The sequence below is a fragment of the Sarcophilus harrisii genome, chromosome 4 (genome assembly GCF_902635505.1).
Source record: "Sarcophilus harrisii chromosome 4, mSarHar1.11, whole genome shotgun sequence".
In the NCBI taxonomy this organism is placed as follows: domain Eukaryota; kingdom Metazoa; phylum Chordata; class Mammalia; order Dasyuromorphia; family Dasyuridae; genus Sarcophilus; species Sarcophilus harrisii.
In genome coordinates this window covers 75,108,019-75,132,330 of record NC_045429.1, presented here as the reverse complement: position 1 = coordinate 75,132,330, position 24,312 = coordinate 75,108,019, and the positions used below count along the sequence as shown (strand labels likewise).

The window sequence follows — 24,312 nt, the reverse complement described above, 5'->3', positions numbered from 1 at the left end:
AACATACTTCATTAAGAGTGGATTTTCCTACAGTGCAAGTCTATGTTACCTCTCTTCTCCTGTTGCCATATTCAGTAAACTCTATCACCTCCAAAATAAAACACAAAATTCTCTGTTTAAGATCCAAAACTTTTCATTATCTAGGACTCCTATCCTCACCTCTCCTCGTACTCTTTGATCAAGTGACAACAATTTCCTTGTGGTTCCCTGAATAAAATATTACATTTCTTGGTTATGTCTTCCATGCTTAGAATGTTCTCCCTCATAATCTCTGCCTACTGGATTCTCTAGCTTACTTCAAATTCTGACCAAAATTCCACCTTATATAGGAAGCTTGTTCCAATCCCTCTTAATTTTAATGTTTTCTCTCCATTAATTATTTCCTATATTTGTTTGTTTGTTGCTTCCTACATTAGATTATGAACTCCATGAGAAGGACTGTCTCCTTTCTTTTTGTCCCTAGTACTTATCACAATGTGCCTGGCACATTGTAAACTGATCTATTTCCCCTATTTTCATGCGAGCCATGGTAATGTGTCTTTTAAAAAGCACCAACCAGAACCCTATTTTCTTCAGCAGAGCTAAAAGAAAAAAATGCTTTTTGATATTTGTGGAAATATGTATAGAGAAATTACATATGTTTAACATATACTGGATTACTTACTGACTGAGGAAGGGGGGAGGAGAAAGGAGGGAAAAATTAGAACACTGGGTTTAGTAGGGAAGAATGTCAAAAATTACCCATGTATATATATTAAAAATAAAAACCTATAATTAAAAAAAAGAAAAAATGGTTTTTTGTTGTTCTTAGTTTTCTCCTCACAATCCTCAATTATTCTGAGCTTTGGTATTCTTGTCACTTTTAAAAGATTCACACTGCATTTCTGTATTCATTTACTTATCCTTAATTACATATTCTGTATATTTCTTTTAAAGAATCTGACGGTTGGTAACTCCTCTTTACCTTTAACCCTTTTACATAACCCTCTTTTTTCCTCCTCATTAGAACTGATATATAAATTATTATATAGTATTATGTTATTATATTGGAACAGACGTACTTAGAATGTATTTAAGTACTTGAGAAAAATTCAGAAACTGGTTAATAATCAACTGTACAACTTACACACGAATAATGATGTATTAGTAACGATGCAGAAACAAAAAAGGAATAGTTCTTTCCCTCAAGAAACTTTTAATCTATTAAGAGGCTCCAACATGTACCCAGATAAGTGTACATACAATATATACAAAAATATATAAATTCCAGGGGATGGCAAGCACTAACATCTGAGGGAATCAAAAAACCCTCTTACTGGAGAAAGCAACTTAAGTGTCCTTTCAAGGAGAATTAGAGATTTCTTTGAGGCATAGTTGAAGAAGATGGACATTTTAAACCTGAGGGAACCATCTATTAAAGGAATGGAAGAAATTGAATGTTATGATCAGAGGAATACTACAAGCAGGGTAGCTTGACTTTAATAGATTCTATGTCAATGCAAGTAAAGCATAATAAGTCTAGAAAGGTATATAAGAGTTGCATTGTAGAAGGCTTTAAAGTCTAGGGTTACTCAACACAGGATCAGTTAGTATTCAAGGAAATGAATTCAGATCTTTCTGACTCCAATCCCAGAAATCTATCCATTTTACTATCTGTTTTTAAAGGTTAGATAAGTAGTAAGAGATACAAAAACCAAGAGAGACCAGCTTGTGCTGGAGGAGAGGATAGTCAAAAGTTGAAAATGTTGCAGAGGAAGCCTGCAACTTTTTATATTTTAATAAAATGTATTATTATTATTATTGTTACTGAGGCAATTGGGGCTAAGTGACTTGCCCAGGGTCACACAGCTAGGAAGTGTTAAGTGTCTGAAGTCAGATTTGAACTTGGGTCCTCCTGACTTCAGGGTTGGTACTCTATTCACTGTGCCACCTAATTGCATCAAGTTAATTTAATGATTTAAGAACTTACTGGAGAGAACTTTTTCAGTTAAGTAACAGAGTCAGAAATCAGAATTTAAGGGACTAAGAAGAGACAGAGAAGTCAGAAACAGAAACAATGGTAGATGACTTCTTGGAGTTTAGCTCTGAAAGACAGAATAAACATAAAATGGCATTAATACAGTTTCATAAATGTGTGTATATATTTTCACTGGATCTTTGTTAGTATTCTCTTTTTAGAAAGTATGCTGACTTCCTAATTTTTTTTAATGTATTAAAAAACTTAACATACCCAGAACCTTTAGGACAAAGTGCTTCTTGACTTCCCCAGCTTCATTGGAGGCAATACAAGTGTATCTTCCAGAATCTTTAATTTCTGCTTCAACAAATTGAAGGGCCATTCCTTGGTTATTAATTTTCAAATGGGTGTCCAGATCCAGAGGTTGATTCTCTTTAAGCCATGTCATAGTGGGAATTGGGATTCCATTAGTAATGCATGTCAGTGAGGTAGAACTGCCTTTTACAATTGTAATTTCCTCAGTTCCAGCTGCATTGTCCATGCTTGGTGGTACTACATAGGGAGAAAATAAAAAAATAGATCATACAAATTAATCTTTCACTGATGAACTTGGGGAGGTGGTAGTTAAGTACAGAAATAAAGGGAGGGACTGCCTATATTTGTAAAGTGCCCCCTTTTCCAATTTGATAGAATACACCCAGCAGAGCTTGTATTCTTCCAGGACAGACTTAAAAATTCATCTGTGAAAAGGTACTGGGAGGAGAACTGGAGTGCAGGAGCCATAATAATAACAATAATAATAATATAATAATAAAGAATAGAGCTGGGTATAAAACATAAGTAACACATTTCTTCTATTTATAAATCACCAATATTTCTGAGAATGGTGAATTTAATACATTAAGTGTTTGTATACATGGATCTATGTGAATCTGTATATGCATATAAAGACATATATATTCAATAATTATAATTATATCCTGACATTATGAGAAAAGTCTTAACTTTCTTTTGGGAGGAGAATGAATGACCTCATGCCTGGAGAGAAATATAATTATTTGAACTTTATACTTGGAACAATATGAAAATCAAGGTCAAACTAGGGTAAAAAGAAAAAATCCTGGCAGGAACACAGACAAAGGGGCCCCATTGATAGGGTCCCAGACTGTACGAAAATTTCTATTCCCTATACTTAAGGGACTCATTGTGTAAATCCTTTCTTGACCTGTGAGTTAATTCATTCCTGACTACAAAATATGATACTTTAAAAATTAAATGCATCAATCAGCAGGGAGAAGCAATGAAGAAATTAAAGATGGATTCTGTCCACAGTATTTCCTTCTGAAATAAATAATCAAATAATAAATAGAAATATTTTCCTTATATATCTAAAGTTATCAAGTAAGTAAATAAAAGGTTTCATATTACACAAGATGACTTACCAAAAACTTGTAGATTATAATGTTTATTATCTACCCCAGCTCTGTTAGAGGCCACACAAGTATATATTCCAACATCAGATACCTGAGCTCTCACAATTCTGGGAGAGGAGAGTACAAAAACAAATATTAAATTCCTAACAAATCCACAAATCATCATAATTTCTACACAGTACTAACAAGAATCAGGAAGACATGATAAAAAGACATTCCATTCCAAATTATTATATAATACATAAAATATTATAGCTAATTTAAGACATTCAAGACTAATAGAACTACAACTATGAACATTTGTTACAGAAATTAAGACTTAAGTAATTGGAAAGCTATTCACTGCTTGTGGCTGGGTTGTGCCAAAAGAATAAGAATGACAAAATGACTAACTTAATTTATACGTTTAGTGCAACCATATTACCAAGGGAATACTTTGTGGAACTAAGTAAAACAACATCAAAATTTATTAAAAGGAAATAAAGTTTAGGGTCTCAAATAAAATGACAGAAAGTTTGAAGAAAAGAGGTTTTCAGTTATCAGATATTAAAATGTATATTATAAAGTAGTAACTTTTGAAAGCATTAAAAACAGAGACACATTATCACAGCAGAACAGACTAAATATGTAAAAAATGGAAACAAAAACATCAGAATTCCAACAAAATGGAAAAGAGTAGGTGAGTATTTGGTAAAATAAGAGCATAAGTGATAAGGGGGAAAGAAGCCCCTTTTTGACATAAATTTCTAGGGAAATTAGAAAGAAAAAAAGATTTAGAACAATATTTTAAAACATGTTCCATAATAAATTCAAAAAAGTTTTATGCTTTGAATATAAAATGATGTACCTTAAAAAAATTAGAGGATGAGGAGGAAGTACTTTTTATAACTGTGATTAAGGAAAGAATTCTTAATCAAGAGAATCATATGGAATATCATAAAAGATAAAATGCATATTTTGAATATTTAAAGTTTTAAATAGCTTTTTACATGAGTAAAGATAGGAGGCAAAATCAACAAGCTTAAAGAAATGAAATTAAAATAGGAAAAATTTGTGCTCCAAATAGAAATGGAAAAAAATCAAATATCCACAACATATAATAAAATAACATCATGGCACCAAGTACCATTCCCTAATAGATAACTGGTCAAGTGATATAAATATAAAGCTATCAAAAGAAGTGCAAACTATAATGACCACTCAAAAATGTGTTCCAAATCATTAATAGTAAGAGAAGTATAAATTAAAACCACTAAGATTTTATTTCATATGATGCAGACTGAAAAGCATGGCAAAAAAACAACAACGACAACAACAAAAACACTTCGAAGTCAAAGTCAGCAGGCTTGTAAGGAGATAAGCACACTATTGTATAATTTGTGAGTTGGTTCAATTAGTATGGACAATGGATATTTATGTATTTTTCATTTTAAAATGTATGATTAAAATATATGTAAAATGTTTATTAATATACATGTATTAATAACAATATTAAAATGGAACTGAATATCCATTTCTGTATTTATTTTCAACAAAAATGTTTTTAAGATAGGAAAGCAATGTTCAGTGTTTGGATCATAATATGATCCAAAAATTATTTAGATGCATCACCAGCAGATAGAGAAACATGACTAAAGTCATTATTAGAGGGACTACAGGAAGCAAGGACATTAATACCATTGCTTATAGAGCTGTGAATTGATGCAACCATTATATTAAACAATTTGGAATTTCATTTTTAAAAAAGTGACGAGAAAGTCTAGGTCTTTTCAATCTGATATCCCTCTGGATGAAAGATCTTATATAGAGAAAAAAGTAAAAACGAAGAATTCAGATAAGCATGTGATTACTTACATGAATTGATACAAAGTAAAACAGAACCAGGACAATATGCCCAAAAATTATAACAATGTAAACTCTGATAACAATAAAATGAAATGGAATGCTATGTAATTATAATGAGCAAACATGGACCTAGGAAAGAGTTGACAAAACACATCTTACCTTCCTTGTAGGAGTGGAAGGCTAAACTTTTAAAACATGGTCAATATTCAGTTTTATAAAAAAAAATTATTGTATTTTAATTTAAGGTACATGAAGGGTTCTTGATAATGAAATGAGGAAGAGACAAATTTGGAAGTAAAAGTAATGTAAAAACAAGATGTCAATAAAAAAATTAAAATAAAACTTGGTTAGATGAAAGAAAGATCCATTAAATATGACCATTCATTTAAAAATATAATAAAATAATTAAAAAGCTGACCTGATCACCTGCCCTGCAGCCAGCAGTCGGATTTGGGATGAAATAGGTAAAGGGAGTCCATTCTTGAGCCAATTAATTTGTGGTGGTGGAATTCCAGTGGCTGTACATTCAATGTTTATTGAAGTATCCAATAAGGCCATTAACTTCTCTGCTTCTTCCTTATTACCCACAATTGCAGGTGAAACTACATTTTGCAGCAATAGAAGAAGAAAAGCATGAAAATGACTAATTCAAAACTATCCCTAGTACAGTGTCTTACCCTTTATTATACATCCCAAATGGTAGCAGTGCTGGCATTTTGACCAGAGAATTTGTCCAAGAAAACCTGTTATTAGATATTCATTTCTCTTGAAGTATTCCTAAAGTAATAAAACTATAACATGTTGGAACTGAATGTGTCACAATTTAAAACTCACCATAGACATTCAAGTTAAAAATTCGGTCTTCTTCTCCTGCAGGATTAGTAGCTACACAAGTGTATTTCCCCATGTCAGATGTGAGAGCTCCGAAAATGTTTAGCGTGCTGCCATCTGGAGTCACTCTATGGAAAAGGTCATAGGTAGAATGTACTGAGCTGATTTATGTGGTCCTATGATCTGGAAAACTAACTCTTCTTGTAGTTTTAAATGGTAATTATTGTGTTCTTAAACATCCCTTCCCATCATAAACTTATCATTTCCTTTCTGATATTATACTCTAAGTTGTTTCTTCTGTTTCTTCCATCAGTCCTAGAAGGGAATGTGGTGCAGTGGTAAAAAAAAAAAAAATACTATATTTGAAGAGTTCAGTTAGAATCACAGCTGTGTTGGTATCTGAATGATGTTTGACAATTCATAGAACCTGTTTCCTTTTCTGTAAAATGAAAGGGTTATAGTAGATGACCTCTAATATTCTTATTAGTTCTAAATCTGTGATCTAGAGTCATATGTCATAAAATTGATGTGAATTCTACACATGCAACTAAAAATCTAAGGGCTTCACTATCTCAAATGTTAACCTGTAAGGAAAAGTAAGTGAATCAAAATTGAACCAAACAATTATTCTTATGTACTCAGAATGTTTTATTTATAGATTTTAACTCTGAACTAAAAGAAAAGCTTATTAAAGCTCTGCAATGAAATTCTATGGAAATATTTCAACAATGAAACACCCAAAAGATTGAATACTAAATTTGGGTTTGGAAGAATATTTTTTAACATGAATTCACACATTTCATCTGTTCAATAAAAGAATTCTATAGAACATGTAGGTTTTTTCCACTGACTGGTAAAATGACATTGAGATAAAATTAATAAATTATTTAAGCATTTTAGTATATTCTATAATTAAGAATACAGATACTTTGAAATTGTTACTCAATTATCAATGTTAAATGATTTTCATAAAGTAAAATTGCATACAGTATTATTTGGTGAAATTTTAAAGTAAATAAAATTTGATTATAGTGCCTTCATATAACTTTTCTCAACTCTCAAATAGTTTCTTGCTATTCCTAGTTAATCCATAGTTATTACCATAGCCTATTTTTTTGATAAAATAAAAACTTAGAATTTTAATACTGTTGCCACTTCACAAGTCTAAGGGCTATATTAATGCCAATGTTTTCATCATTATTGTCATTACTATTATTATTAATAATTTTATATTATTAAAAATAATATAATTATATTATATATAAATAATATAATATATTAATAACAATATTCATAAAGTTCACAAACAATTTAGTATAGATTTTTAAATTTAATATTATTTTTAAAATAAATGTATTTCATATTGGCAGAAAGCCTGACTATTAATAACCAAAATGAGATGAAATGAAACAAAATGGTCATTACTTGAAATTGATTAATTTAGATTATTGACTCAAAAACACCATTTCATTTTACTTTATAAGCTGGTATATAGGTTAGAACACTAAATAAATTCTTTATAAAATGTTGCATATAGAATGATAAAAAAAGTCAAAGGAAGATAACATAAGATAAAGAAGGTGATAGCAAATTTCATTTGAGTAGATATCATTTTTGTTTTATACTTTTAAAACTTTTTTTTTATTTTTCATTTTCTTAAGAAATACTTTTGATCATTAGGATGGTAGTAATATTCCTAGGCCTCTGCAGACCCTCTATTTCAGGAAAATCTCAGATCTGTATTATTTCACGCCTTCCTCTCCAGACACTTCCCCCATAACCCCTTGGTCATCCATCATGCCTTTCTCCCACCTTTCTCCAATTCTTAAGCCATGAACACTTTAACTCTGCCAATGTTCCTGGACAGAGTACATCAATCTACTCCCTGATGACTATCCCAGTAACTTTTCTTAGTGCTTTCCTGGCCAACAATGTGTTTTATTTCCCCCATTAGAATATAAACTTCTTAAGATAATATGCTCTCTTTACTTTATGTACTTGTTTATAAGCACTTAACATAATGCTTGGCATGTAGTTAATATCCCTAATCATTTTACACTGTGTTCTCCCCAAATTTCCTTTTACTGTCTAAAGTATTACTATTCTCCCAGTCACTCAGGCTTACAATATTCTATCTGATTCCTCATTTACCTCATCATCCAATCTCTAGCCAAATTTTGTTTCTACTTTGATAATATTTCTCCTGCATGTTCCCTTCTCTCCTCACTGGGCTAAGCCTTTTCACTTTTCACCTATACTATTTCAAGTCTTCTAATTGATCTCACAACCCCAAATCTTTCTCTACTCCAATCCATCCCCCACTAAATTGCCAAAGTGATTTTCCCAGCACAGATGTCTGACACTATTACTCCCCTCCTCACAATCAGCTCTAGGAACTGCTAATTACCTTTAGCATCAACATAAAATATTTTGGCATTTAAAACTATTCCACACTTGATCTCTTCCTACTTTCCTAATTTTCTTATATTTTACTTCCCTTTCTTACAATTTACTTACATTTTACTTCCCAGAAACTCTACCCTTCAGCAATATTCTTCTTGCTCTTCCTTTTTCCAAATCTGGGTCTTTTTTAAGTTGCTGTCCTCCACACCTGAAATTCTCTCCCACCTCCCTTCCAACTTCTGGTTTCACTGGCCTCCTTTAAGTCTCAATTAAAATACTACCCACTTGAAGGACTTCTAAGTCCTCTACCTGCCCCTTACTCCTCTTCACAATTCATTCTGTCTTAAGATTACTCTTTTTGTTTACAACACATGGAGCTTGTATTACACAGTTATTTACAGTTATTTTGTGTTGTCTTCCCCATTGTAATGTAAACGTATACTTTTAAAAACATTTTTTCTTTTGTATTTTCTCAAGAAATACTTGTTGATCATTGGGTTGGTTGCAGTTTTTCTAAGCATCTATTTCTGGAAAATCTCAGACCTGTATTGTTTCACTCCTTTCTCTCTAGCTACTTCCTCTATAGGCCCTTGGCCATACAGCATTCCTTTCTCCCAACTCCAGTGTTTAAGTCATGAACAAATCAACTCTGTCCATTTTACTAAAGTAAAATATTTTTTCTTTTTCTTTATGAATTAAGTTTATTGAATTAAATCAAGAGCATGCCTCATGGTTTATTATTAGATGTCTCAAAGACTCATATGTTTCACTATTTTGCCTATGATATTGTATTGTGACATGCAGTCTAACAGCATTAGAATGAAATCCCAGGGTATTAGTATAAGGAATATTTTAGTGTATTTTGTTCATCTGCATTGATTGTGTGCTGAGAGATGGAGTGGTATGTGGCAAATATAGTTGCTTTAGGTTCCCTGATCATTTCTAAGAAAGTAGATGGAAAACTTCTAATTTGCTTGAAACAAATGAATTCTTTTATGATAAATGCTGACTTCATCCCAATCGAGAAATTTAGAAAATACAGGCTACATTAACTACTTTTTTGTCTACAAAGGAAAAAGGCTATTTGTTTATTTATTTTTGTCCACACCAAATCAGTGGATTCTGTTGCACAGAAGTCAGCTTTTGTGGTCATTTATATAAGGAGAATTTACTATATCATGTTTCTTGAAATATATATTTTTATCTTGTGAAAGAACCAATTTAAAGACAAAAGGGTGAAAAATATAGAGACAAGGCATCATTTTTACTGACATGCTAGAAGCTATAATCTTTCATCTTCTGATACAGTTCATCAAAAAACAGTAAAATCACATTGCTCTGTGAACAAATTTTAAAGTAAGCACTGACTGAATAAGAGTAACATTCTAAGCAGTTAATACATAAGATGTTTTATGTATTATATTATTATATATATATTACATCATATTATATGTTACTATTTTTTATTACATTATACATATTTATTATATATATTATATTATACAATGTACAATTACAAGAGTAGTAGCTGACATTTATAATGAAGTCTGCAGCATATCATGCAATGTTTGGGTTGTGGAAATAATAAAATTCTTATTTTAAAAAGGTTGAATCTGAGAAAAGAGAGATTTAATTGACTTACCCTGAATTACTAAATGATGGTGCCAGGATTTAAACCCAAATATGATTCTCTTTCCATTGCTTCTTAATGCACAGTTGTGAAGATCATTTGCATACTAAGATTAATTCCAAAGTTCACATGTAAACATACCGTATTCTTTCTGTTTCACCATTGATTATGGGTTTTCCATCTTTCAGCCACTGAACAACCGGTCTGGGAATTCCATTGGCATTGCAGACAAGATGAATATTTTCTCCCAGAAGAACACTGACTTCACTTGGCATTTCAGAACCAACAATATTTGGAGGAACTTTGGAGAAAAAAATCATAATTTTCATTAATGAGAATGACTATCTCCAAAACATTAAATAACTTGATATCTCTGTTTAAACATTATATAAAATGTAAGATCTGTAAGAAAACTTAGATATTATTTACTTAAACTATCATTTTAAAATATGATAAAATTTATAAGATAAACTTATAGGTATGTTGTCAGTCATGTAAACAGTATGTCTTCTCTATCCTTAAGGCCTAATACTTGTCCAGCAGACCCTGGATTCTAGAAATTGAAAGGTGTTGGAGTCTAATGGGTACTTCCAGGAGGTCAGATGGACAGTCTGTTCACACCCTACAGTCTTAATCCTGAACTAAGCAAAAGTTCTTGGTAATCCTCAAGAGAATTCTTTTTAGTATATATCCATAAAGTACCAATAAGACAGGAATGAAAAAAGAAAAGTGAATCTTTACTGGTTTCTCTTTTCTCTCTTCAAAGTCTGTAGCTTTGCTTCTATTCTATTTCATGTCCCTTTCTATCAGAGGAGTGGAATTTTAGGAGGGAAAGAAAAATAATTCTTCCATGTTTCCTTTCATCTTCTCTTTGGAACTAGGATACTCACTAGGTCAATTGGATGAGCTGGAATGAAAGCAACAGCACTGTTCAAGTCCTTTAACAGAAACTGTGAAAGTCCATGTTTGGGAATTGGGGGAAAAAGATATGAGTGGAACACAATGTTGAGTCAGGGGATGGAGTGGCTACAAAAGTGTTCTCTTCCATTTCACCTATGCTAAATGTTTCATATAAACTCAGATTATGAAAGAATAGGCTACTGTAATTCTAAGTTTCAAAAGAATCAGATCTACTTATATTTAGGATAAAAAATCAGGATAGTTTAAAACCACTCATTTTGTATATAATTGACAATTTCAAAAAACAACAAACAAACATATTCATCAAAACATAACAATGGAGTTTGAATAGCCATGAGAAACAGATTACTTTGATACTGATAAATATGAAAAGGGCTAATGAAAATGTTATGAAATGATAGCTTTTTTATGATGTTAACATATTTTGGACCACTTAGAAATTTTATGTTAGGACTATTTATTGCTGTTAATGAAAAATAACTTTATTTGTATCCAGTGTACCCACACATACCTTGAATGGAAAGATGGTAACTTTTCTGAGCTTTTCCTTCTATATTTGATGCAATACAAGTATATGTTCCACTGTCTGAATTTTGAGACCGAGCAATCTGTAGCTTGCTTCCACCAGACAAAACGTGGATCTCAAGTGAGTCAGAATTTTCTATGGATAAATATAATTTTTTTTAAAAAGCTGATAATTTGTTCTTAACATCTGTTAAAATGTATTTGCCTATGGTCTTTCAAATTAAATCAAGAGGTTATTAAACTGCAAACAATGGAAAAGAGAGAAAATACATGTTTTCTGCTATCACACTAATCACCACAGAGAAGTACTATGATGAAGGAAGAAAAATATAACTTGAGACACCCATAGTTCCCAAGAGACAAAAATTCAAGAGATAAATCTGTTGCAAAATCAATGGCCATAAACGTCTATGTAAAAATAGCTGTAGGATAGGCTATAAGGAAGAGAAACTAGACATCTAAACTTAGAGATTGCAAATTTGACCAATTGGTATTACTGAAATTTGGTTGGGCAAAGCACTTGATTTGAATATGACTTTGAGTGGGTAAATTGTATTCAAAAATAAATAGACTAGGTAAGAGGTAGGTTAGAGTAGAACTGCCTATTAAGGAGGCATGTTCCTGTGAGGAACTCTAGGAGAGAGAACTACATAGGAGAAGAATAAAAGGAGGAAAAAACAAGTGATTTTGTCATTACAGACCACTGGAACAGAAAGATGGAGTCTATGAGGAGGCATTACACAGTAATGAGAAATTTTATCTAGATTTCTGCTGGAGAACTTTTTCTTCTCAAAAGAGAATAGCTATTTTATGTTTTGACTTACTGATAATTTCATCCTTCCTAGAGTCAACAAGACCTAAATTCAGATTAGATCACAAATACTTATTAGCTATATGATTCTGGGCAAGACACTTCACCTCTGTAGGCCTCAGTTTTTTCAACTGTGAAACAGGGATAATAAAAGCATACTACTCATAGGATTGTTGTGAGGATTATATGAAATTTTGTTAAGCCCTTAGAATAGTGGCTAACATAATAAAGAATTAATAACTGCTTTTCTCCTTTAGAAGAACCAACAATGGGGAATCTTACATTGCTTCTAATTTTCTGTTTCTAGAGTGAAAAGGATGGGAAAACTAAGACAGGAGCAATGCCTACTTTTTTTCCTAGAATTTGATATAGGGAGGGAATCTGGACTCTCTGATATACACCCTAAATTTTGGGACAATAAAAAAAGTTTCAAAAGTTTCACAGTAAAGGTATATAGTATACTATGGACTAAAATTCTATAGGGAAGAGTTATTCTAGGAAAGATGGAAAACCATTAAGAAAGATTGTGTAGAAACAAAGGGAAACAATCCCAATAAGGAAAAACAAGGACTTATCTGAAGAGATCAGATATTCAAGATATGGAAGGATTTTGCAAGAAACCATCTATTTGTTTTTGATGAATTCAGGTCACCTGGACCAGATGAACTCCATCCTTGTGCATTGAAGAAAATGGTAGATGTTGCTTTATATGTCAGTATTAGTGATTCTTAAAGGAGCATGGAAATGGGAAAAGCATTGCTGGATTGGAAAAGGGCAAATGTCCTAATTTTCATGAAAGGATAGAAAAGGTCTTACAATCTATGGTCCAGGGAACTCAACGAATTCCTGGGGAAAATTTTAAAAAGAATCATTAAAGGAAGGGTTAACGAAAAGCAATAAAAAAGTAGGGACTACAAAGAGCCATTTAAGAAGAAATTGTCCTTTATGCTGATGTATTTTAATAATACATTGGATAGAATATTTAATACTATTTTTGTGGGAAAGTTGAAGGCATATGGATTAGGTGATGGATTTAGATAGATGGATTTGGAACTAGTTAAATGGCCAGACTCAAAGAATTGTCATAAATTTAACGTCAACTTGGTGAACCATCTCTAAAAAAAGTTTTCCAGGCACCTATGCTTGGATCTATGCTATTTATCACTTGTATCAGTAAGTTAGATAAAGATATAGGCATCAAATTTGCAGATGATACAAAGTTGGGAGGGATAGTTAATATATGAATGACACTGCTTGGTCTAGAAGTTTTAGTGGATTAAAAGCACTATAAAAACAATCAGCAATATGATATGGCACCTGAAAAAGTGAATGCAAAATTACACTGAATTAAAATGTACATAGTTTCCAGAAATAAGAAGATAACAGGTCCTTACTCTGCTCTTATAAGGTCACATTTGAAATATTATGTTCAGTTCTGGTTCCAATAGTTTAAAAAAGGAGAGTGGTAAGCTAAAATGTTCAGAAAAGGCTGATCCAAATTATAAAGGATTTTATAACTTTGGCATATGAAGGCTGGTAATAAGAAATGGAGAAATTTGTTACCTGAAGGGAAGAGGATGCTGTATAGAAAAGATAGATATTGTTAAGGACTTTTTAACAGAATGTCTTATGGAAGAGATATAAGAATTAGTGCTATTAGAGAGAGTCAGGAGTAATGAGCAGAAGTTGCAAAGAGATCAATTTAGGCTTTTAGAACTGTCCAAGAGTGGAATAGGACAATTTGGGAAGTGGAGAGTTCACTTTCAGTAAAATGTTCAAATAGAAACTGCATGACCAATTTTTGACTTATATTGATAATTCCTTTCAGGTTTTGTTTGGCCCACATGCCTGATGATTTGTTGAGGTGTTATGTCAAACTTTTATTCTCTTATATATTTTTAAAATATTGGTTAGTTGATTGATTAATTGGCAAATATATAAATTGATGAAATAGTTCGTTATAATAATTGCAACATTTATATACATATATATATACACATATATGTATATATGTATGTATGTACGTATTTATACCTAATACCTACATTCTCAAAAGCAATGAAAGGGAATTTTAACTTCTGGCAGATTCTATAAAATTATAAAGGCTTCACACAGATGGAGGTAATATGGATCAAATGACAGAGTGATGACAGTGCAATCATTAATTTGCCCTGGTGTTAGGGGATTACTATTTTTTAACCTTTATATACTTCAAAGGTGAGCAATGTTAAAGTCAATAACTACTGTGAGAAGAAAGCATAATCTTGAGTAAAGGAATGATTGCCAAATTTGAAGATGACAAAAGCTGAGAGGGAAAAATCCTGAAAGGCTAAAATAGTAGGCTAAATCTAATATGTTATGTATTAACATTGAAAATTTGCAGTATTGTCTATCAATATAAATAAATAAATAAATTTAAATGTACATAGTCGCATTACCTATTGGCTTTCTGTTCTTCAACCATACCAGAGTGGGTGGAGGAATTCCAGTAGCATCACATGCAAGAGTCACGGGATTACTGATGGTCTCAACAACATCCTCTTCTTGGGGTCCTTCTATCCTAGGTGGTACTATAATAACACAGAAGTATCATATAGTTTTGTTCACTGTATTAATTTCAGCAAAACTATCTTATTTGTATCTTTAGAAGAGTAATTTAATAAAGATCCTTACCATAAACATTAAGATGGAAATTTTTATCATCTTGTCCTGCTACATTTATAGCTCTACATACATATTGGCCTGTGTCAGATACCTAAAAATTACAAAAAACTTATTAATGTTTTCCATTCAATTTATGAATGATCAAATTATATATAGTATAAAATGACTAAAATGTCCAGATATTGTATGCTTTAAAAGATCCAGTCTTTATTCTGTTTCATTTACCAAATCTTTTTTCTGTGAGAAGTAAATTTATTAAAGGGCTTCAAAGTCACAAAACCAAAGCAACAGAAGATCAGAATCATATTTAAATAATAAATATGTGGTCTTAGGTATGGATAATTTTTTAAAACAGCTTTCTGTCTAATCTCCTAATTGTATAGATGAAGAAAGTGGGGTCCAAAGTATTCAAATTAATGAGAGAACCAGAACCAGAATCCAGTAATCTAACAACACCACTTTATTTTTATGAAAATTATATTCATAATAGAAAAGAATCAAGGAACCACTATGTCCCCCCCTCTTTATTCCAACAAGAAATGCCATACAGAGAACAATGTACCTTAGCTCCCTTGATGTGTAGCATTTGTCCATCACCTAAAATCTCCAAGTTAGCAGATTCCATGATTATTCGTCCATTCTTGTACCAGGTTATGACTGGAGGTGGAACAGCATTAGACTCACACTCCAATGATACTGGAGATCCTTCTCGTACATTAATTACAGAAAGAGATTCACTGCCATGATCCTTAATGCTTGGGGGAACTGTGAAAAGAGGGGAAAAGGTTTTTGCATTTGGATGAAATAATTCCTTGTGAATTCAATAATGAATACATTTTTGAAGTACCATGAAAACAAACCATAGACAATCAGGGAAATTTTTTTCTTGCTTTCACCAGCTTGGTTCATTGCTATACATGTGTATTCCCCACCATCAGATATTTTGGCCCGTATAATTTGAAGACTTCTTCCACCTGAATTGTGTCAAAGGGGAAAAAAATCAAAGACAGTATAAGATCAATCTGGTTATTACATTAACCAGGTAGTCATTTAAAATGATCCATCTTTAAGTTATAATGGACAAAGAAAAGTTTTAATGTTGAAAAGGAAGGAATTCGTTTTCTGTTCTTTCATTATTTCTATTATCACCCTACCTATAAATGATATAATTCATAGGATTTTCTTATATGATGGAGAGAAATAAGAATTGCATAATTTAAGTATAATGCTAAGAAACCAATAATTATAATTTTCTCAAGTTTTTTTTTTAAATGAACATTGAGTTCAAATCTTCAATTCTATTCTATTCACAAAAAGGAAGAGTCTGTGAGATAATAAATTCAGGATAAAGAAGTCCTCAGCCCTAAGGAGCTTAGAATCATGTTTCCCAACTTTTAAGTTTATTAGTGTTGATCAAAAACAGTGGTGTTTTGTTTTTTTTTTTTTAATCTAGTCTGCTTGGCCAGTAGTTGAGCAAACCTTTCAAAAATCACACTCGGATCTTGACGCTAAAATTGAACATGAAGTGAAGAAGAAGGCTTCAAGGGACTTAGTTCTAACAATTGAATCTCATGTTATTCATTCCCTACTTCCTATTTCCTTCCCAAAGAGAGTTTGGTGATGTGCCAATGCAGCGATTATTTGAAGTTTGGTACAATTTTTAAAATTTTACCCAATATTACCTATGAGCCAAAGAATAACAGCTTTTAAAAATGATCTTCTTTGGCTCCCTAGTTGATTTTTAAATTCTCTGAAAGTTTTCAAAATTGCCGGTTCCACTATTCCTTATATTAAATTGTAATTATGTAAATATATTGTAATTAAAAAGCTCATTCAGTAAAAATTCAATATTTTTCTATCATTCTCATAAAAGGTTCGATGCATTTCAATTCTCAGAATTGAAAACCGTAATAGTAACAAGGAACAAGCCCTGTATCTGTGATTTCATTTCTATATAGAAATTGTGAGAAACTCCTACCAATGTTTATTGTTACCTTCTCAAGAACTTAGATTTTTAGAGAGTTGAGAACTGACAACTTACTTAGGATCACATAGTATGTTAGATTTGCTTGTTTACTCAGGTTGTCCTGATTGCAAAGACAATTCTATCCACAATCTACTCTATTCCACTCCAATATGCTGCTTCTTTTACTAAAGTAAGAAAAAGTAAAATTTTCTATATAAATTAAAGTTATGAAACTTATTAAAGTTATTATTACTACTACTACTAGCTAGAATTTATAGAATGCTTTAAGGTTTGCAAAGTGCTTTTCAAACATAAATTTTATACCCTCCACAATTCTAGGAAGTGTTATTTACTATTCCCATTTTATAGATGAAGTAACTAAGGAAGTTATTAGATGAAGTGACTTGCTCAAGATTACAACCACTAACTAGGATTTGAACACAGATCTAGCACACAATACACTAAGATCCCTACAATGGGATTAGAAAAGTATGCAATTAAAATTTTTTAAACAAAGATCTTCACAAATTTAAAAAGTAGTATGCTAAATTTTCATTCTTGATAAGATGAATGGAAGGGGAGAAAGTTCTCCCCAGATTATCAGAAAAAAACAGCTTCCTTACCAGGCACAATGAGAGCATTATTGCTCAAGCTGATGGATTTTCCATTCTTGAGCCAGCTGAGATCAGGAGGTGGAAAACCCGTGGCCTCACAGGCCAAAGAGATGAAATTATTCACCACCACAGTCAGATTTTCAGGATTAGTACCAATGATACTTGGAGGAACTACAACAACAAATACATTTAAAATTTCATCCAACATTGTCAGCAATAAGTACTACTCAATTTCCTCAACACAACTCCAGCCACTGTATGCTGCCAAAGTACTGAGGAAAAGAAATTGTTTGTATTTAGGAACTGGTCCACTGGTTTCTGCAGGGATCTAAAAATTGTGTGATGAAAACCAATCCAGCTGTCATCCTTCCTATTTAGAATCCCTAATGCCTCCACTGATTTTGTTTGCAGCTCCTTTCTTACATAGTGGCTTGGCAGGAATAATTCTTCCCCAACAGCAAGGGAGGACGAAAATTTCTAAACCTAAACAGAACTATGCTACAGTGTATTTATATAGAAAAATTGGCTTTGTTTAAGGCTGTTGTCAAGGTACAAAGTTATACAATCTTTTTGTTTCTTTCCTGCAGATGTTCATTCTTTCTCCATATTTTCATTCAAAATTCCTTTCCCAAAGTGAAAGGACTATGTGACTTTATGATTTCATAGTATCAGTAAATCATTTATTTATTCATTTACCACACATTTATTCACTATCTGTGTACTCTGTGAGTGTGATATAAAGTCTAGATGACACTCGTTTATAATTGTCTAGAATTTTAACCCAATAAGTTTGGTGATTAATAATAAAATGGACTTCAAGGGTAAAATCAAAATAAAGGCTCTTAAACAACCAGAAAGTTCACTATTCTTCAGGAGATAAGAGAAAGCAGGAGATAAGGGGAATTAATTTCCCCCCATTTAAATAGACATTTCATAATGTACAATTAGAGAATTCATTTCCACTGATTCTAGCCATTCATTTCATTTCTGTTAGGCTGGCCAAATAGATCTTAACATCCTAGGGAAAAAACAAATTAATTGTATCTCCAAATTAAATGCCAAGCTTAAGAAAAATTTCTCAAATATTTCAAAAATAAAATTACCAATTTGTAGGTACAAAATTCTCCCATGTATATTTTTGTTGTTGTTCTTCAGTTGTTTTCAGTTGTGTCCAACTCTGACCTCATTTTGGGGTTTTCTTGGAAAATATATTGAAGTAGTTTGCCATTTCTTTCTCCTTCTCATTTTGCAGATGAGGTTAAGTGATTTGCTCAGCATCACAAAACTCATACCCCAGAATCACACAATGTCTGAGGTCCAATTTGAATTTCTGAAGATGAGTTTTCCTGATTTCAAGTCCCAGTGCTTTATCCACTGCACCACTTACCCTACCCTATCCTGTATGCTTACTCAAAATAAATTTCTAGGATGTTTAAAAGAAATCTTTTGCCAGATAATATTTTCCAGAAATACTACTCACTAGAATTCATGAGCTAGTATTTTAATGAATTTATATTTGGGGGAGAGGAATTATTTATTTATTTTGTTAAATTTTTATAATGGTCTAGGTCCCTAAATTTAAAATCCAGAAAAAAATTGCTATAGAGGAATAAGTTTGTGTTATAAAATCTTTGTCTTTTTATTATCAAGGGAATGCTAAATAGCAACCAAGTGCTCAAAGATATAATAGCTCTCAAAGCATTTAATTTCCTACCATATATCATTTAGTAAGGATTAGATATCTAGCCCAATGTTAAATCTATGACATCATACCAACTCATACTCTTTCTTTGCTTATGTCTGTATTCAGGACTTGGTATAGATTCATTACAGGTATACAAGGAAAGCACTGGCAGCAAGGGATATGCACAAGAAACTTAGAGACACCATCTCTGTGGAGCTATTACAATCTACTCAGAGACTTATCAATTACCTGTCTCCATATTCTCTTACATACTTCATAGTAAGTTCAACTTTTTGAACTTGATAACTTTTTTGCAATGCTATTCCAACTCAAATACTATCTCACTTGGACACAAATGAAGCTATTCTAATTTATTTTCTAATTTATCTTGAGTAGTGATCTGGGGCTATATTTCTCCAATTTCTATTGGAGATCACCATTTCTATCATATCTCTAGGTAGTTCATTGCTACTGCTGTGCTGTAGTAATAGAGAGAAAACTATTATAAGCATAAGTTAGCATGTGCATTTTTTAAATGATTTTAGAATCCATGTACTAAAGTCAAACTTATTTTGTAGTCCTTGGGATTTCAATCCTTCTTATGGGTACATGTGTAAAAGAATACCATTTTCTCTTGCATTATTGACACAACAGGCAAGTGCTTACTCTGCTTGTGAGATCTGAAATCTGTATGCCTTGGATGAAAAATAGTATTACTAAGGATATTTATGTCAAAAAGGGAGAAAGGCTAACATGAAGATTGTGAGATAAAAACACAATCACTTCCAAGAATTCAAAAATATGATTTTCTCAATTTGCCAAACAAAAAGTAGTAAACATTTTGGAAGTGATAACTTACCGTGTACATTTAGATTAAAATATTTTTTGGCACTTCCAGCGATGTTCTCTGCAACACACACATACCTTCCGATATCTGATATTTGGGAATTTAGTATCTAAGGAAAAAGAAGATACTTCACATATAATAATTCAGGATATTTACATAAACACATATGCTTTCAACATAATGTTTTCAAAACTGAACAGTTCTTTCCTTACTATCATAAACTACTATGTTCCAAGCACCATGCTAAGTTTTTTCTTCTTTTAACAAATTGTATCCTCATTGGATCCTTAGGACAATCCTGAGAGTTACTATTATTATCTCCATTTTATAGCTGAAACAAACAGGGGAGAAGTGACCTGCTCAAGATTGGCTAGGAAGTGTCTGAGGCCGGATTTGAATTTGGGCCTTCCAGACTCTAGCCTCAGTAATCATAAGCTGCCTCTGTAAAGAAGGAGGAAAATGGCTTCTGCAAATCATGTGAATCATGTTACTTTCTTGATCATCTTAATTGTTAGTTAGCTATCTATTGTTGTTTTTGTTATTAATTATAGAAAAGGAGATCCCATAATCAGTTCCATCCAGAGGTATCTTTCCACATAGAGGAAGCTTCTATACCATATATTTCTTGGACCTTGTCCTCTGTCCTCGATAAAGGGATAATCAAAAGTTACATTGGGATTTAGAGGGTGGTTTAGGAATTCAAAGCAATTTTTAGGCACTGAACTTGTTATCTCTTATAAAGGACTGAAACTCTTAAAAGGTATACTTGAATCAGACAACTGAGCACTTAAGGCTAATTACCTATTGGATAATGACTCTATTAGCATATGCTTGGAATTGCTTTTCTCGTTAACCTCACTTTTTAGCAGGACAAGGAGGAAAAACGTTGTGGTAAGCCTGTGGCAGTTTGTCTACTTCATTTCTCTCCCTAAAGACCAAGGACTTTTGCTTATCCTGACTCTGGCTGTTCCTGAGGCTTCCAGGGGGCTAGCCCGGACTTTACAAACTCTACTGTAAAAACAATTCCTATGGTAAATGTTCAGCATTTTAAATGATAATATTTAAGTGTTTTAGGCCATGTTATTATGCTGAATTCCTAAATAAACCAGTCAGTGATACCTTAGTAAAGCTGAATTAATTTAATTTCTCCAAGTGCCAAACACTTTACAATACAAACTCTAATGTTTAGTGAGTATAAATGGCACATAATATTTGTGAAAATAATGATGTGAAAAAGAAAAATATGGGCTAAAGAATCTGAGATCTATATGCTCTTCTAGTTTTCTAAAAGCAAAATTGGGTTAATTCTATAACCCTTTATTATCTACTAATATACTCAAGGTATTTTTGTTTTTTAAGAGAGAAAAATACATACATGTATCTGTATTCTAAGGGTTGATTTTTACATATTTTATTAATTAGTATATTTACCTTAGACTACAAGGATTTTATTACTAAAAATACTGTAAAATGATATTTTTATTTCCTATGATAACCTGAAGGTAGCATTTTAGTAAGACTCGTGTGTATCAGATTCCTTTATGATTTGTAATAATACATATAAAGACAAAAGTCAGATAATTTCTAAGTGAGGCTAATTCCCCTTTCCCTGTAAAGTTCTCCTGATGAATGTCAGTTGTCTCTTACCTGTAAAGTTCTCCCATTGGATAGAAATATATGGTGATCATCTTCCACCAAGAGCTGCCCATCTTTTTGCCAGGAATTGCTTGGTACTGGACTGCCACTTGACACACATTCCATTAGTGCAGTCTTGTTGACCAGCACAGTGACCTCCTCAGGTAAATCAATATCAGCTCCCTTAATGGATGGTGGTACTAAAAGGAAAATACAAGAAGAATTTAACAATGTGAAAGCAAGTCTTTTTCAAATTATTCTAGTTTTTAGGCATGTTTAGAGGAATTTTATGTTATTTTTGAGAAAAAAAAGTTATACATATGTACACAGACTCTCAGGCTAGAGTATACAGAATGCCAGACTTTACATCCAAACTTGCCTAACATTTTTATTAAGACTTAACTACTAGGTAGGGATTTCTTCATATCCCCAAAGCACTTACAATCATATGTCAATGAACCAAGCTATAAATCTCCTTGGTCAAATATATTAAGCTAGTTTTTTTTTCCAAATCTACAGAAATCCAGATCTTTTTAGTACTATTTCCAAACTAATTTCTAAGTGTTACTGAAATATAACATTCAGTTAAAATGGTACTATAAAATTGAGCTGTAAATTATTACCCTTGCTTTAAACAGACATTCTTGAATTTGTATGTATTCAGGTATTTTTGCCAAAGCATATTATATGGTAAATATAGTAGGGAAACTAGCTATTAAAAGGTAACATGTTGAATTATTTTGTAGAGTGAAGATATTTTTAAAAAATCAAACAATAATTAACATATTTGCAAGATTTCATTGTTTATAATGCTCACTTAAAATGAAGCTTATTTATATTTTACAAAGAGTATAAACTATCTTTGCAATATATATGTGATATGGTAAAATTGATGAATGATATAAAACAAAAATAAATAGAGTAACAACGTATTCCATTGGGCTGAAAAATCCAATATTAAAATTTATACTGCTTATGATATCTTTAGAACAGGGTTCTGAATTATGATCTATTGGTAAAATCCAGCCAATGAGCTAAGAATGATTTATTCCATTTTAAAATAAAACAAATATATTTAAAATGTTAAAAAAACATATTCTTAGTTCAAGAACAGTACATAGTGGGCTAGATATGTCCTTTGGGTCACTAATTTGTGGGTCCCTAATTTAGATTATAATACTAAATGCATACAAAATGGTTGATTTTTATATAAAAATAAATTAATATGTCAAAATCAAGAGTTTGTGTCCATAAAAATCAAAAAAAGTTAAAAAAACACTCAAAGCATTGCTTTAATTTCATATCACCACATCCAAAGACCTGAGTTGATAACTGTTTCTGTTAGATTACATCAACTCAGAAACTGACACCTCCTTTATACTCGTACGCCTGGGGCCTAGCCAATCCTCTGACTGGAAAGCATAGTGTTTGGACAGCAGAAATCTCCTTCCAGATAATCTATTTAAGAAAGGGACCCAGTTCATTAACTTCATAATTTCCCATCAGGCTGTAGGACTTCATCAAGCTAGGTATCTTCCATCCCTTTTTAGGTGCTTATATATTTTTATTTCCCCCAATAGATGAGCTCCTTGAAAACAAGCATTATATTTTTCCTTTTTTTTCTCCCAGCACATAGTATAAAGTAGGCACTTAAATGCTTAAGTTATTTAAGTAATTATTTTATTATACTCTCAAAGAGAAGATCAACTTATCAAAGCACTATAGAATTTAGAGCTGGTACAAACCTCAGAGACCATCTACATTAAAGTCCTCATTTTAAAGAGGAGGAAACATGCTCAGAAAGATTAAGTGACTGGCCCAAAATCACAAAGACAATAACCAGCAAAGCCAGAAATGGAATTCAGATCCTCTGATTCTAGATGCAGTATTCTTTCTACTATGACAGAAAAAGGAAAGAGTGAGACAAACTTACAGAGCACACGAATATCATACTGAAGGGAATCTTCTCCAGCCTCATTCACAGCAACACAGGTGTATCTACCAGCATCTTCTAATTGAGTCCGGGGAATCTGTAACACTCGTCCTCCTGAGGAAAAAATAAGCAAATAAAAACAAACAAAAAAAATCATTTTTTTAAAAGTTAGAAGCTGTATTTCATAATGTGACTTATTCTTCTATATCTAAGTGTGTATTTAGTTATGTTTCTATATCAGATAGCTATGGTATATATTTTTTCAGGGCTATTTCATCAACTGCAAATTGAGTTTTAATACACAATTAACCGAAATATCTCCATCAGTGACAATTTCAACCAATACTTTATTCCATTGTAAAGGAATTGGATGACAATGGCAGTACTCATCTTACTAAATAAAAGTAGGTACTGAAAAGCTTCCACTCTTACTGCCAACAGAGCAAATAAGAATAAAATCAATAATTGGCAATATAAAAAACCCCCTCTCTAAAATGGTGAATGTATTTTAAGAACTGAAAAATATCAATGTTAACAAAACCAAAACACATATAGTCAGAACTGTAACTATGATGGGATGATTTGGGCTTTCTTCAAAGACTCCAAATTTTAA

General features: G+C 31.9%; 1 protein-coding gene across 3 annotated transcripts in view; it reads right to left on the bottom strand.

The window, feature by feature from the left end:
• HMCN1 (hemicentin 1) overlaps positions 1-24,312 on the bottom strand; it is a 465,183-nt gene that overhangs the window by 90,302 nt on the left and 350,569 nt on the right. For all 3 annotated transcript variants that reach the window (XM_031937038.1, XM_031937039.1, XM_003767514.3), the window contains exons 55-68: positions 23,700-23,813; positions 21,779-21,966; positions 20,144-20,240; positions 17,610-17,771; positions 15,881-15,994; positions 15,583-15,785; positions 15,030-15,111; positions 14,795-14,926; positions 11,532-11,681; positions 10,241-10,400; positions 6,070-6,194; positions 5,654-5,837; positions 3,400-3,497; positions 2,231-2,509 (exon numbers count right to left, since the gene is read on the bottom strand). In XM_031937038.1, coding sequence (XP_031792898.1) covers positions 2,231-2,509; positions 3,400-3,497; positions 5,654-5,837; positions 6,070-6,194; positions 10,241-10,400; positions 11,532-11,681; positions 14,795-14,926; positions 15,030-15,111; positions 15,583-15,785; positions 15,881-15,994; positions 17,610-17,771; positions 20,144-20,240; positions 21,779-21,966; positions 23,700-23,813 — 2,088 coding nt within the window. The remainder of the gene's footprint in view (positions 1-2,230; positions 2,510-3,399; positions 3,498-5,653; positions 5,838-6,069; positions 6,195-10,240; positions 10,401-11,531; positions 11,682-14,794; positions 14,927-15,029; positions 15,112-15,582; positions 15,786-15,880; positions 15,995-17,609; positions 17,772-20,143; positions 20,241-21,778; positions 21,967-23,699; positions 23,814-24,312) is intronic.